The following is a 16,154-nucleotide window of genomic DNA, read 5'->3' on the forward strand; positions in this document are numbered from 1 at the left end:
AGGGGGCTGGAGGTTTAGCTCAGTGGTATAAGTGCCTGCTTGGCAAATGCAAAGTCATGAGTTCGATCCACGGTACCAAAAAAAAAAAAAAAAAAGAAGTGTTCTTAGGGATCATGACCATCATCTAGACAAAACAGCAGGACTAGGATGGTAGAAATGGACATTGCACAAATTTGTAATTCATTTTATAAAAGCAGTAAGACCCACCAATATTGTTTATATAAATATGGGAAAGAATCCTTAGGACTATTGCTTGTATAACTAGATGAAACGTGTTCATACAACACTGTGAAATAAAAAGTCTGTAGGTAAGAACATACTTGATTCTGAACATGTGGAGATGTCACTAGACATTCATGTGGATATGAGCCTTACCTGCTAGGGTGTGACCCTAGCAGGGGCTAGGGTGGGACTTAGGTAATTTACTACGTACGACACCATGGTTGTGATCTGCAGTACTGCAGCAGGGGAAACCAAGGCAATACCTATCTTATAGTACTGTTGTGATCAAAGGAGCAAAGATAATCACTGTGCCTAACGCGGAATCTCATATAAATAGGTGCCTCATAGAGATCTTCCATCAAAACTCTTTAAAGGTTCTGGAACAGGCTTAAAATTATTCCTAACTCCTGGTATGACATTTAATAACCTTCACAATGTTCAGCATTCTACCGCTTTCAATTTCCTCCCCTAAAATTCCATGTTCCAACCTGAATGCTCCACGGTGACAGATTACAACTGGCACATGTTCAGGGTTCCCACCGCCCGAGCCTTTGCCTATGCAGAGCAAATGCTGGCACCATAAAGGTACAGCTCTGAAGCTACTTTTTTTTTTGGTACTGGGGATCAAACTCATGACCTTTCACTTGCCAGGCAGGAACTTTGCCGCTGAGCTATATCCCCAGTCTAAAGCTACTTCTTTGAGGAACTTCAAAGAAGTACCTTAACCCACAACTTTCTCTCTCCTTGGAATTCCTACTCATTTTACTCATTTGACAACACCAAATGTGGGTTCTACTATAATGTGTTTTCATATGCACAACACTATCCTAGACTTAAGAGGTTTTTACGCTATTATCCCCCACAGTCCCTTAACCATGACAGGCAGTAAATCTTCACTAACAAACCCATTAGTGGACATATTTTCAATTATGACATCTTAGATTGGGGTGGATACATCCACCTACCTTCAAGATTTCAGGATCTGAAACCATAGTTACTTGTTCTTTTATTTCAGGCCCCATAATCATGGGATCTTCTTGTGTAACTTCAGGGTGTACACACATGGGTGCTTCTAGATTACATTTAGGGTCTGTTCCTATAGGTAATTTATGGTTTACTTCAGGGTCTGCATGTATAGGAACTCCTTGCTTGGGTTCAGGATCCATATACATAAGAACTTCTTGCTTAGGTTCAGCATCCATGCACATGGGAACTTCATGCTTGGATTCAGGATTTATACACATGGGAACTTCTTTCTTAGATTCAGAATCTACACACATGGGAGTTTCTTGCTTAGATTCAAGGTCTGCACATATAGGAACTTCCTCCTTCAATTCAGGATCTGCACATAGGAGAACTTTCTCCTCTGAATCAGGACCAGCACACATGAGAACTTCTTGGTTGGATTCAGGCTCAGTACAAATGGGAATCTCTTGCTTGGATTCAGGGTCTGAACTCATGGATATTTCTTGCTTGTCCAACACTGTTACACCTTCAGGCTTTTGGAAGAACCATGGAGATTTCTGTCCTGGCAAGAGATACGATGTCACTCCCTTATAAAAAAGAGCTTTGTTTGGTCCCAAAGGTAACATCTCTTCTAATTTTTTCTCACCTTGATGCAAATGAAGAACTTTGGATATGTAGTCTGATACAGCTAAAATAACATTACCTTTTTTGTCGAAGTTCCTTTTCAAGGATGTATAGGAAGACAAGCATTTGTACCGAAAGCTTTCGAACATGCCCTCTGGGATGATATCATTGCCCAGCAGACAGGCCAACAGAGGCAGGTCAGCCACGCGGAGGCCCAAACTCTCGCAGAGCTTTTCTCGACACAGCATGACTGTGTCGAGACTCTCCAGACAGAGCTCACTAATAGAAAAGTAGGGACAAGTATCATAAATTAAGTAATCAGTGTCTTCCCCAAGAATCCCAAGACACTTATGCTGGAGACCATAGGAAGCCACCTCGTAGTCAGCCTCCTGTAATGAACACAAGGTTTCCTGACCCAGCGCCTTGAGAGCAAACCGTGTAAATATGGCCAGTCCAGAGGGGATAAAGAACATGTTTCTGCCTGGCTGCTCCCTGCGTGACTTTATGTAATGGAAAATCTTGGAAATCTCCCTGTTGTTCTTAAGCCTTCGTTTGATCCACTCATCTCTCTTATTCTGCTCCACCATGCCATCGAAAAAGAATATCAACTTGATGCCAACAGATTCAAAAGTTTTAACAAAATCTCGCAAAGCAGCAAAGTATTCTCGCCATTGGCCACCACAGATCCAAGACTCTGGAGTGTACCAGTACCGGAGACAGCACATGGCATCTACCACAATGGTCGGAGTGCAGTCTGGGTGCCTGCTGAGGTGGTGCTCCGCCATCTCTTTGAGGTTGACTACTGTACATACATGTGGGCAGGTACTTCTCACAAACCCCTGCAACCCTCTCACACCCATAACTGGTCTCTGGAAAGGAACCTGCAAAGAAAAATAAATCCATAGTTAGTAACTATGACCTTATTAGACGTATAGAACTTTCAAATCAAACATGATACAATAGCTAATATCCCAAAAAACTTACCCTGATAAGCTAACATAACATACGGGCTCCTAGAAATTTTCAATTAAAACACATGAAGCACTTTACTTAAGCATATATTAATTACTAGAGCTGCACTTTTCAAAGACAATAAGAGTATACAATCCTTTTAAGCTTCTCAGTGAAACTTATTTATTTCAAAAACACATTCAGCAACCGATTCAGAGTTTTCAAAAAATAATTGTTTTTCAACTGGGAATTTAAGTTAGAGTTATAATATACACTGAACCAAGCAAAAGGGATAATACTATAAATGCTTTTGCTGACTGAGAAAACCAGACCAAGAAAAAAAGAACACACATCAACTTGCTTGATAAAATTCTAGCTCATAGACAGATAAGCTAATCTGTTACCTACAAAAAGCAGGTAACTTGTATGTGGAACAAGGGAGGACAGACAGGATGGATCCCCGATGGATAATTTGGAGGTGAAAGATGTGTGCACTACTTTGATTTTGCTAATAGTTTAATGGGTGTGGGGTATGATAAAACTTACTATGCTGTACATGTAAACACATGTCAAGCATCCCTCAATAAAGGCATTGACAAAACTACATTAAAACTCACTATGTTACATTTGAGACAGTGACTAACCAAATGGAAAACTGCCCACTCTAAACATTTAAGATACAAGAAGCTCAAGAGTTAGAATTCAAAATTTGGGAAAAACATACAGCCAAGCTGGGAGGGGTCATGCACATGTATAATCCCAATATCTGAGAGCCTGAAGCTGGAAGATCACTGTGAGTTTGAGGCCTACCTGGGCTACATAGTGAGTTCAAGGCCAGCTTTAACTACAAAGTGAGACCCTGTCTCAAAAAACAAACCAACAGAAAACCATGGCCAGAAAACTCTACTTAATAAGATGTCCTTATACATAAAATGTTCTTCAGGCAAACTATAAGGTCCATCAATGATCAGAAAAAACTTCCTAAGTATATCTTGCAACCAGGCATGGTGGTGCACATCTGTAATTCCAGCACTCACAAGGCTAAGGCAGGAGGACAGCCTAGAGCTAGAGGCCAGCCTAAGCCACATAGTGAATTCAAAGCTAGCCTGAACTACATAGCAAGATCCTGTCTCAAACAAACAAAAGTTATCTTGTATTTCAGTAGTCCATTTTTTCACTATTGTTTTCTCTGTATCATCAGTGTGTCTTGACTAAAACATAACAAAAAAATCCTTAATATACAAATAGCAACACAAAACGAATCAGCCTTCCTAAGACACAGGGCAGAGGACCAGGCACATACATACATACACAATCTTTAATCTATTAAAACTCTGACAAGACTCTAGTTTAAAAAACAAAAAACAAACAAACAAAAAAAAAACAGAGGTCCCACTGTTCAAACAAAGAAACTGTAAATGAACTCTCAGGTTGAGAACAGACACTACTTTTTCAGTGCTGACGATCTAACCCAGAGATCTAACTCACACATACCAACGTAGCAGTTCTGCTGAGCTCACTCTCAGCCCCAAGGAGCTCAGCCTGTTTTTTCCTCTGTCTCTCTCTTATTTCTCAAGAATTTACCGACTGCAGTGGACCCTGCCCTCTTATGGTAACAATATGAAGGTGTTCATAATAGCCATTAATAATGAAAATATACAAAAGTTAGGCAGCTCTATTACATTTTATGTTGAAATTTAGAGAAGTTGCACTCACTGTTATTAAATGGACTATGCATACACATATCCCAAATCACCACTGTTATTACTGGTGTAAAGTTTACTATAGAAACACTGCCGAAGTACCCATTACTGCAGCAGAACTGGGATTCATAACACGATTACTTCAGCTACCAGGAGACTTGGTGAATTCCTGGGCACGGAGCCTACGTTTAGGAAGGTTACACTTTTTCCCCCCAATGCTGAAGACCTGACCCAGGGCTTCACATATGCCACGCAAGCAGGCCTACTACTGGGCTATACTTCCAGACTCAGGGAAGTTAGCCTCTTATTTCTGAAAGGGTGATTTTTGTCCCTTGATGTTAACACAAGTGGAAAGGGACAAGTTTTGGAAAGGGTATACCAGAGTATAAAGGTTGACTGGAAAGAGTAAGAAACAACACGTGGACTATCATTCTATAATTAGCACTGAATTAAGCAGGCCAAAGGTCAACCTGCCAAATCTGGCGACTCAGTTTCTATGTTCTCTCACAGCTCTTCCCTGGGTGCTGGGGTCCAAAAGAGCTCACAGCCAAGCCCTGTGGATCTGGTCTCTACAAGTTCTTAGGCACAGGCAGCTCCCAGGTGGACTGGCTGAACTGCTCATCACAGAAGCCAACATACACACAGGGCAACGGAGCAAGGTGGGTCAAAGCAAACCCCTGCCGTTCATCCCTGATAAACTTGACCAGCCTCAGGTGCCATCTTCTGCCATACTGGAGCGGGCTGCCTGCTTGCTAACAAAGAGGCTTATTTTGGTTTTTGTTTCAGGCACTTTCTACTGAAACTTCAAATGACAACAAAGAATTTCTCAAAATATTTTGTTTTTTACAAGAAGTCAGGCTCAGCCCTCTGCTTTAATTTTATTGGTATTTTTGCTGCTTTCTCATCTCAGTAGTGAAAATCTTTTAACTAAGGAGACCCTGGCTTTTCCTGCCAATTTTCTCACATCCTGAATCACAAATTATCTCAGGAATGTAGAAAGACAATGTGCTCTTCTGTGGCATTAAACAGTACTTACTTGGTATGATTAATGTGGTACGGAAGAAAATGTCCAGAAGATAGAAAACTGGGTATTACGTCAAATAATTATTCTTTTATGTTTTCCTTTTATTTCTGAGAGTACATATAGAACATTTCATTCTTTAAAGGTAATTATTATAGAATAAATGAAAAAATTAACTTTACCTATAAATTATACAGGAAATTTTCATATCTAAATAAATGTTATTAAAAAGAAAGCATAAGTTCATGTCCCATCAGTAGACATTTCACTGCCCAAAACATGGTCTGGGATGCTCTGGGTATCTACACTGTGAAGGTAAGGCTCTAAGACACCATCATCTGTCCTATCCCAATGCCCAGCACAGTGTCTCACATGTGAAAGGTCCAGTAAATATTTTAAAGAATAACTGAATGATCCAAGGATATCCTAGGCAACTTGTGAGACCCTGACAAACAAAAAGGGCTGAAACGTAGCTCAGTGGTAGAGCACTTCTCTAGCACACACAAGGCCCTGAGTACAATCCCTAGTATCACTAAGTAAGCAATAAATCAATTCAAGGCCAGGTCTATAAAGAGAATCAGGAAACCAGATGTTCATGAACCAAAAAGTATGACCAAAGATAAAGTACAAAATCTGAATCACTATCTTCCCAGCCACTTCTGATAGGGCTTGGGAAATAAACATCAACGTAGGAAATTCCAGGAAGGAGAGAAGGCATACAACATAGCAGGAGGCTACCGCACTTCTAAGCATGGCTCCACTCTACTCTGATAGAGTTCCACCAACTCAGTTACCAGCGGATAGGATGATGGGAAGGGGAGAGAAAAACGCAGGAGACCCTTTCTTCCTGTCTTTTAATTTACAAACCACTATAGAAAGTAACAGTGCAGTACCCCTCAGTCAAACAAACCATTCCTGATGCTGATGTCAAGGCCCAGGAACAATGGACAATCCACGTGAGCACCATCTCTGTACAAGGATGACAATATTTGGCAGCCCAACCTAATGACTACATCCACAAGGTAAACGTTCATGGAGTTCTTACTAAGTTCTACATCCCTGCTAGGACTATGGATAAAGCAACAAACAAGATCAAGTTCCTAATCACATGATGAATCTTGGAAGGAGATGATAAAGCCTCAGAGTACTGTGAAGTAAAAAGTCCAGAAGTGTACACATATATCAAAATGTGGCCAGGTAGATACCTTAATACGTGCAGTTTACTGGCAATCACTATTGGTGCTGTTCAGCCACTTTATCCAGTAAAGAACATAGCTGCTACTACTAGCATAACAGAGTATACTAGCAGAAGTCACATGCCCAAGGTCACAGACAATCACAGGACTGATGGGGTTAGACACTGGTGTCCTTCCAGCAGGACTCACCCCTCACTAGACACTGCTGCACTTGATGACCTATTCCCTGCACACAGGGAGGCCACAGCCTCCTTCCCATGGGTAACGCCCACTCATTCACCGGGTCCTTAATAGGATGATTGGGAGAGGAGGGTCTGTGATTTTTCCCAAGGGCTTTTTGGTGCCCTTGGTCTTCCCCTGCCAGTATAGAGAAAACATTACCACTATACCAGTGTAAAATCTTTTAGACGCTATGGAAATACATTATGAAAACTACAGTCACTGAACACAGTAAAAAAAAAAAATTATGCTGACACATTTATGTCTAACTTATCTAGAATTCAGGATAAAATCTGACATAAATCAGAGTTCACAAATTAAAGCTAAAAAGAAACCCCCTCCAGCTCTTAATGTCATCTATGAACTATTTTTCCTACTCAGTTTTCGTAATTAACTCATGAACTCAAGGTTTAAAAAGAAATATATGGAAAGGGCAGCTTTGGGGAGGTACATTGACAGTGCAAAGTGCTGACACGGAAAAACAAAACTCCAAAGGAACAAGGGAAACCACAGCACGTGCCTCTCAAGTCTAACATCACTGCTTGCATCTTCAAAAATTACAGTGGAAATGCTTAAGATCATGAATAACTGTTTAGATCACATTCAGCACACTGTACCTAACTCGGAAAAAATGTACTTCTAGGAAGTTGCCCATTCCAAGTTATCCTGACATCATGATAGGATGGTAAAACCTAAACTATCCTAAAAACTATTCAGATAGCTAACTTCTTGTCTGTGTTGTCATGTTTGCGAATGATTTTGTAATAATTTGCATGAATCTGTACTGAACTGCTCAAATGAGCTGCCACCTCAAGACAATACTGCCTACACCCACTATTACTGAACCTAGTGTGTGGATGTGGATGTGCGCAGATACACTTAAGGGTTCACTTGATATTAAATGCTTCATAATAAGAAACTTGGATTTCTCCTTCACTGAGTAGTATTTATTGATGCTTAGACTGTGGTCTATTCACTAATAAAGGTAGTGATTTACTGTATAAACAAAGGTGAATCATTTAACTTCTAGACTCCACTGATTTCTTTATTTGTGAAAATAAACAATTTAAAATTACAAATCCATGTCAAAGGGAACCTCCAGTACGTCATTAACACGTGGAAATTAAATAGCACACTTAGGAACAAACAATGGGTCACAGATTAAATTAAAGAAGAAATTATACAGCTTTTACAGTTGAATGATAATGACCATACAACATATCAGAACTTGTGAGACATAATGAAAGCAGTCTTAGGAAAATTTGTAGCAGTAAATATCCATATCAAGAAAACAGAGCAAGTGCATATAAATAACTTAATGCTGAACCTCAAATTTCTAAAAAAAAAAGAAGAGCAGGCTAAGCCAAAAGCTCCTAAAAGGGAGGAAGTTATAAAGAACAGAGCATAAATTAACACACTGGAGACTAAAAAAATATACAAATAATCAATGAATTGAAATGTTGGTTCTTTGAAAGATTAAATAAAATTGACAAACCCTTAGTCAACCTTATCTAAACAAAACAAACAAACAAAAGACTTAAATCCATGCAGTGAAGAATGAAAAGGGTGAAATCACAAGCCCTGCAAAAAATCATCTGCATCTACTTTGAAAACTTGTATTCTAATAAGATGATACAGAAGAAATGGACAGATTCCTAGGTACATATAAATTATCAAAGCTGAATCCAGAAGATACAAAAATCCTAAATAACCCAATATCAACAAATAAAATCAAATATGTAATTAAAAACCTATCAACAAAGAAAAGCCTAGGCCCTGACAGATTCATTGCTGAATTCTACAAAAAATTTAGAGAAAGGGTAACATCACCCTTCTCAAACTCTTAAATGAAATTGAAAGGGAATCAATACTTTCAAATCCATTGCTAGAGGAAGCATTACTCTGGTTCCAAAACCAGAGAAGGACCCAACTAGGAAAGATAAGTATAGGCCAATCTCCCTAGAGAACACTGATGAAAAAATCCTTCGTAAGATACCGGCAAACAGACTGCAGCAAATCGTCAAAGAGATTATACACCACAATCAAGTGAGATTCATTCTAGGAATACAGGAATGGTTCAACATATGAAAATCCATAAATGTAACACATGGTATTATACAGCCAACCACAAAAATCAAATGATCATCTCAACAGATACAGAAAAAGCTTTTGACAAAGTCCAGCACCCATTCATGATAAAAACCCTACAAAAAACTGGAATAGATGGTCTTTATCTCAATCTGATAAAAGCAACAACCTATGACAAAGCAAAAGTCAGCATCATACTAAATGGACAAAAACTGAAAGCTTTCATTCTAAAATTAGGAACAAAACAAGGATGTTCAATGTCTCCACTTTTATTCAACACAGTCCTACAACTACAGCTGGAAGAGAAAGAAGTAAAAGAAATAAAGATAGGAAAGAAAGATGTTAAACTATTGTTATGTGCAGATGACATGATATCCTACTTAGAAAACCCCAAAAACTCCACCAAAAGACTTCTAGATTTAATAAGCAAATTCAGTAATGCAGCTTGTTACAAAGTCAATACTCAAAAATCAATAGCCGGGCTGCCATAAGCGTCTGCCTGCCAAGCATGAGGTTGTGAGTTTGATCCCTGGTGCACACACACACACACACACACACACACACACAAAATCAATAGCCTTTGTATATACAAATAATAAACTCACTGAGAAATCAGAGAAACAATACCTTTTACAATAGCCTTCCCCCAAAATGAAACACCTATCAATCTAACGAAGGATGTAAAAGACCTCTACATTGAAAACTACAGTACTCTGGAAAAGGTAATTGAAGAGGATATGAGAAAATGGAGAGATATCCCATGCTTTTGATTGCGAAGAACCAATATAGTGAAAATGGCCATACTTCCAAAACTCTTATACAGGGTCAATGCAATTCCAATCAAAATTCCAATAGCATATCTCACAGAATTAGAAAAACAATCCTAAAATTCATCTGGAACCAGAAGAGACATAGAATAGGAAAGGCAATCCAAGGCAACAAAAATAATATGGGGCATCACAATCCCTGACTTGAAATTATGCTATAAAACTCCTGAGATAAATACAGTGTGACACTGGCAAAAACCCCCCAAAAAAACAACAACAACAACAAACCAGACTCAAAGATCAATGGAACAAATTAGAAGATGCAGAAACAACTCCAGACACTAAGCCACATTATCTTTGACAAAGGTGCTAAACATATTCACTGGAAGAAAGACAGCCTCTTTAATAAATGGTGCTGGAAAAATTGGCTCTACACATGCCCAAGATTAAAACTGGATGCTCATCTTTCACTACGTACTAAGCTAAAATCATAATGGACCAAAGATTTAAATATTAAAACAGAAACATTAAATCTGCTAGAAGATAGCATAGGTATAACTTGAACACAGTGGTGTAAGCAGACTTTATGAACAAAACCCAGATTGCAAATAGACTATCATAAAGAACCAATAACTGGAATCTCACCCTACTGAAAAGTTTTTAGCAAGAGAAACCACTAAAATAGTGGAGACAACTCACAACGTGGGAGAAAAATGTTTGCTAGCTGTACCTAAAACAAAGGATTACTATCAAGAACATATAAAGAACTCGAAAAAATCAGTCCTCCCAAATTTAAAGACCCAGTCCAAAAATGGGCACCTGAGATGAATACACACTTCTCAGATGAAGAAATACAAACGGCAAGTAAATATGTGAAAAATGTTCAACATCACTGGTCATTTGAAAGATACAAAGTAAAACAACACTGAGATTCCATTTCACTCCAGAAAGAATGGCTACTATTAAGAAATCAAGCAATTAAAAAAAAGAAATCAAGCAATAACAAACGTTGAAGGGGGCTGTGGGGAAAAAGGAACCCTTCTCCAGTGTTGATGGGAACGCAGACTGGTGCAACCAGTGTGGAAATCAGTGTGGAGATTCCTCAAAAAACTAGGATTGGAGGTCCTCTTCATTCCAGCTATTCTCCTTCAGGAAATCTTCCCAAAAGAGTTAAAAACATCATACCACAGGAATATACATGCACCCATGTTTATAGCAGCAGAGTTTGTAATAGCCAAATCTTGGAAACAATCTAAATGCCCATCAACTGAGGAATGGATAAAAAAGGTGTGGTACTTTTATGTCTTGTTTTGTTTTTTTTAAAATCAGTACCAGGGATCGAACTCATGACTGCCTACTTGCAAGGCAGGCGCTCATGCTGCTGAGCTAAATCCCCAGCCCTGATGTGGTATTTTTATACAATGGAGTACCACTCAGCCATAAAGAAGGATAAACTGGAGACTTTTATAGGTAAATGGATGTGACTTGAGAACATACACATTAGTGAGCTAAATAAGACACACATGTATAAACCACATTGTCTCATTATTAGTGTGAGAACCTGAAAGGAAAAAAGGTATGTATATGTATATGTACATAAAAAAGTTAAAATTTTTTTGAAAAAACAAGCAATTTACTTCTCAAATTTGATAGATTTTAAAGTTACTTGTAAAAAACTCATTTAGAAACACTTTATTTACATTTATGTAAATAACTTCAACTTTAGATGTCACGTTTTAAATCCCCATAGTACAAAAACGGCTGTCTGAAAGAGAATCAAAGTTATTTATACTTATTAAGCGTTATAAAAATAACTGCTAGTGCTGGTGAGAATGGCATCACTCAAGAGTCTGAGCCAGAAGGATCACCACGAGTTTGAGGCCACTCTGGACTACTCTCGAGACCTTGTCTCAAAACCCCTCCCAAAGAAAAGGGAGCAGCACAGCTGTCTCATTTTTAAAGTAATAAAAGAAAGGCTGCAATAGCCAGGTGTGGTGGCTCACATCGGTAATCCTAGCACTAGGGAAGGTGAGGTGGGAGGATCGTTGCGAGTTCGAGACCAGCCTGAGCTACAAAGTGAGCTCAAGGCCAGCCTGAACTGCATAGCGAGACCCCATCAAAAAAAGGGCTGCATTAAATTCTTTTGAACAGATTCCCATAACGTATAACTCTAGCTAAAAGTGGTTTTATGATTTCAAATCCTTCAGTGGACTATCTTGATCATCAATCTCTTCTCAAAGTGGTGGGGCCACTCAACAGTCAAATGACAACCAAGACAAGTGAGTTCAAGGCCAGCCTTAAGTGCATAGTGAGACGCTGTCTGGAGAAAAACAGACAGACATTTAAGCAAGTTAAAAGGCTCTGCCCAATGGGCTGAATTACCTCCTGATCAGCTCCCTTTGCTACAACAAGCACAGCTGGGAGAGGGAAAGGATGGTACAAAAACACGATCTCAAGATGGAAAGACAGGACTCCCATAGCTTGAAATACACAATCTGGGGCAGCATGTTTTTTTTGTTTTTGTTTTTGTTTTTTAAACACAAGTTATAAACACAAGACTAATGAGCTTCCAGTGCAGTGGTCAAGCGAGAAACCTAAAAGATCGGATTTCATGAACTTTTGGTAAATCTGCACATAAATGATACCTAAATTCAGACATAGAATTTGAACGCTGAAAACTGCCAGTGACTGCAGAGATGTTATTGTAGGTTTGTCAGTAGGCCAAAGCTTCAGTATGTTTGGAAGCTTAGATGCTTAGAAATTTTAAAACCTGGGAGGTAAGGGGTCAAGATGACTATCAAGGGGCTTGACACAACCAGGTTTTCGTTGCTTTCCAAGAATGCAACAGATGAGATGAGCGCAATGAGCAAAGGAGTGGGAACACCAGAGAAACACTAACAAGATCAAAGAGATGGGGGAAATAGGAAAATCGAGAGGCTGGGACGTGAAAGAGCTGTGAGCCGGTGGAGATGGGGGCTGATAACACGGCCCAGAGATGGGAAAGGGAGGGCGCAGTGTAAAAGAGTTAAAAACAAAAGGCTGACCGTGGATGAGGGCGCAGTGTAAAAGAGTTAAAAACAAAAGGCTGACCGTGGATGTACCGCGCGCTTCGCCACCCCGGCTGCCGGTCGCGCCTCTACGGCCACAGGCCCCGCGTCCCCACCAGCCCGCGCGCGCCGGCCCCAGCCCTCAGCCTCTGCCGCGCCCTCCCGGGGCGCGTCGGATCCCACTGCACGTCCCCGAGAGGACCGCCTCGGAGGACAGCATCTGCCGGGCAGCAGAGCGGCGCTCGCCGGCTCGAGGGCACACGTTGCGGGACCTGCGCGGAAAGAACGGGAAGGCGCGACCGCCAGGAATAACGGACCTGACCCTGGACGACACTCGGAACGGGCGCACCTCCAGGGAGCACCGCGGTCAGCACAGGCGGCCCGCTAGGCCTCAGCTCGGGCGCGGCAGCGAGGTAGTGGCCCACGACTGCCGAACCTAGGATGCACAGACACTCAATAGGGGCCGCCGCTGCCCCCTCAGCTCACCCCCGCCCCTGCCCAGCCGCGCTCACTTCCGCTTCTGCTCCCGGCCTTTCCGCCAGAGGCCCCGCCCCCGTTTGCGTCGGCGGCGGGGTGAAACCTAGGCGGCCGGGGCCGAAGAGGCGCTGAAAGAGGTGCGCTGTGCGCAGGCGCCCAGGAGAAGGTTTGAGTCGGGGGAAGTGTGTGGTGCGCACGCGCCGGGAAACGACGCTGGCCATTGTCTTGGCAACCGCGCGACCGCTGGGGAGACTAGACCAGCTGTCCCTTAGCGTCCTTTTTCATTCAGTGGGCACCGCCCTTGTTGTCTCTTTTGTCCCACGGACAAGCTCCTGAGGAGTTCAGTAGTAGCGAGGAGCCGGTACACGCTTGTCCTGGGCACTCTGGATATCCTGCTGTGGTTTCTCGGTCTGCGGCGGAGCGGGCAGACACAGACTGGCACCCGAAGTCCCCACCCGACTGACGGCAGTCCTTGCACCCTCTAGCCGCTCCCTTGTACAGGCAATCCGTGAGCCTCCTCCGTGGACGTCAGCGCGGGCACGGACCCTGAGAGCCTGAGTGGGTCCTCCTCGCTCGCTCTCGTTTTTTCCGCCGCCCAGCAGTGTGCAGAGCAAAGCTGGAGAAGGTGGCGCTTCCGAGCCGGAGTGGCCGCAGGCACACCGCTGTCCCCGCTCGCCACCTCGCGCGTGGAAGGCATGGGCTCTGCAGACCGAGCCGGCCCTTTCCCTGCGTGGGAGGTCACGCTCATCTGCAGTTCTGATCCTTTCTCTAGTTTTCATCCCACCTTATACAGCCACATTCTGATAGCCACATGGAAGATGGCAGAATAACTTTGAGACCGATGAGATTTATTTTTGGATGTAAATTATTGACACATTTCAATTATCAGTATACCACATTACAGTTCTTAAGATGCATCCCGAACCCATCTGAATGCCCGTTCCACCAGAGCTTTGGTATATGCTGATGGGCTATGAGGCTTCCATCAGGGAATTAAAGAACTCAAATACGGTTCTAGGGAAAACGTCCTGTTACTTCCTTCAAAATCTCTGACGAAGCACTTAACAGAGCACTCAAAATGCATTACCAGATTGAAGTGACCCCGCGGATGCAGGATGCATTGAAGGATTTGGAAAGAAATAAGTCCATTCAGTGTACAAGGGTTGCAGTTCCATGAACTTTTGGGGGTACTGGATCGAACTCAACCTTGCGCTTGCCAGGTGGGCGCTTTGCCGCTGAGTTATATCCCCAGCCCCTATAAACCTTTTTTAGTGGCCACTGCCTATTGCTGGTTGAGAGTTATGGGTTCCACCAAAAAGTATGTGAAATGGCCTCTCTTCCTGAGGGTGACATTGTGATTGCGGGACACTAGTATACACTAAGAAACAAGTGAAGCACAGGTTTGTCACCCCCACAAAATTCACATATTGAGATCTAATTCCCACAGGGAAGATATTTGAAAATAGGGCCTCTAGAAGATGATGGTCTTGAAAGCAGAGCTTTGGGAAATCTAATTAGTCCCCTTACAAGATAGGCTAGAAATGGTCAGGTGTGTTGGTGCATGGGCTGTGCATGGTGGCACATGCCTGTGATCCTAGCACTGGGGAGGCTGAGGCAAGGGAAGATTTGCTATAAATTTGAGGTCAGCTTGGCCTACAAAGTGAGTTCAAGGCCAGCCTGAACTTCATAGTGAAACCCTGCCTCTAAAGAAAAAAAAAATCTAGACTAGAAAACCCTCTTTCCACCATGTGAAGATTCAAGGAGAAGACAGCATGCAACTAAGAAAAAGGCCCTCAGCAAAACCCAAGCACATGGCACTCTGATTCCAGACTCCAGTCCCAGGACAAGGAGGACAAAGGAAAGATTTCCAGGCAGTAGGCACAGAATTAAGAAAGAGATGGGGGCGAAAACTCAGACGTTAGGATGGAGCACCCAAGAAAAAGGCACTCAGAACAAGTGTGGTGTGGAGAGGCAGTAGGTATGAGTACTGGATGGTGGAAGCTGGCAGGGTATGGCACCTGAGCAGCCTAGCAGCAGGTCCAATCATGTTCCACTCCCTGTGTGCCATACAGAGCGCCCAATAACATTTGCCTCCTAAACGAAAACAGAAACATTTGAGGAAGACAGAAAAAAGGAAAATCGAAGATACTAAGAAGAGGCTGGGGATGTAACTACTAAGAAGAAAAGGAGAAAAAACTTTTTAAAATCTTTATTATTTGCAGTATCCGAAGATAATATTACATCCATGAAAGAGAAAGGACAGTCACAGAATAAAAAAGAGCTCTTGAAAATTAAAACAATAAATGAAAGAAGAAAAATTTGATGATGACATCAAATGATAGGACAAAAAAAGCCATGTGGAAAAAAAAAAAAACCAGAAGATTCAGAGGTCTGACATCTGAGAAACAGGAACTATGAGATAATCGAATTTAAATATGGTAGCACACATCTGTAATCCCAGCACTCTGGGAAGCTGAGGCAGGAAGATCCTAAATTCCAGCCCAGTCTGGCAATTTAGCAACTTAGATTCTATCGGAGACCCTTCCACAGTGCCAGTTATCAGGCAGTCCTGCAGTGAGTCCTCAGTCACCTGGCGAGTGTTCTGCTGCATTGAGTGAAGAAGAAGAAAGAGGCACATTAGGTTTGCTGGCAGGGATCTGGGATGACTAGTGGATTTCAGGGAACAAAAGGCCACAGGTACTCAGAACCTCAGTATTTATTCATTACATCTGAGCTGAGGACAAGTAAAGGGCAGGGGGTGTTTCTGGGAATAGTAGTGGTGACTACAGTGGGCTAGGAAGAAGGACAAAGCCATCTTACAAGGACAGGGATGAGATGGGGGAGGGGCACTGAGGAAACTGTAGTTTCCCCTG

The 16,154-nt window shown here is 42.0% G+C and overlaps 1 protein-coding gene across 6 annotated transcripts in view; it reads right to left on the reverse strand.

Moving 5' to 3' along the window:
- Positions 1–16,154, reverse strand: part of Fam120b (family with sequence similarity 120 member B) — a 105,578-nt gene that overhangs the window by 76,400 nt on the left and 13,024 nt on the right. For 4 of the 6 annotated variants that reach the window (XM_013148968.2, XM_013148966.2, XM_063253846.1 and 1 more), the window contains exon 2: positions 1,188–2,693. In XM_013148968.2, coding sequence (XP_013004422.1) covers positions 1,188–2,693 — 1,506 coding nt within the window. The other 2 variants (XR_010048918.1, XR_010048917.1) reach the window with 2 other exon arrangements.

Source organism: Cavia porcellus, unplaced genomic scaffold (genome assembly GCF_034190915.1).
Source record: "Cavia porcellus strain 051 isolate PalLab524CR breed Dunkin Hartley unplaced genomic scaffold, mCavPor4.1 scaffold_7, whole genome shotgun sequence".
Classification (NCBI taxonomy): Eukaryota; Metazoa; Chordata; class Mammalia; order Rodentia; family Caviidae; genus Cavia; species Cavia porcellus.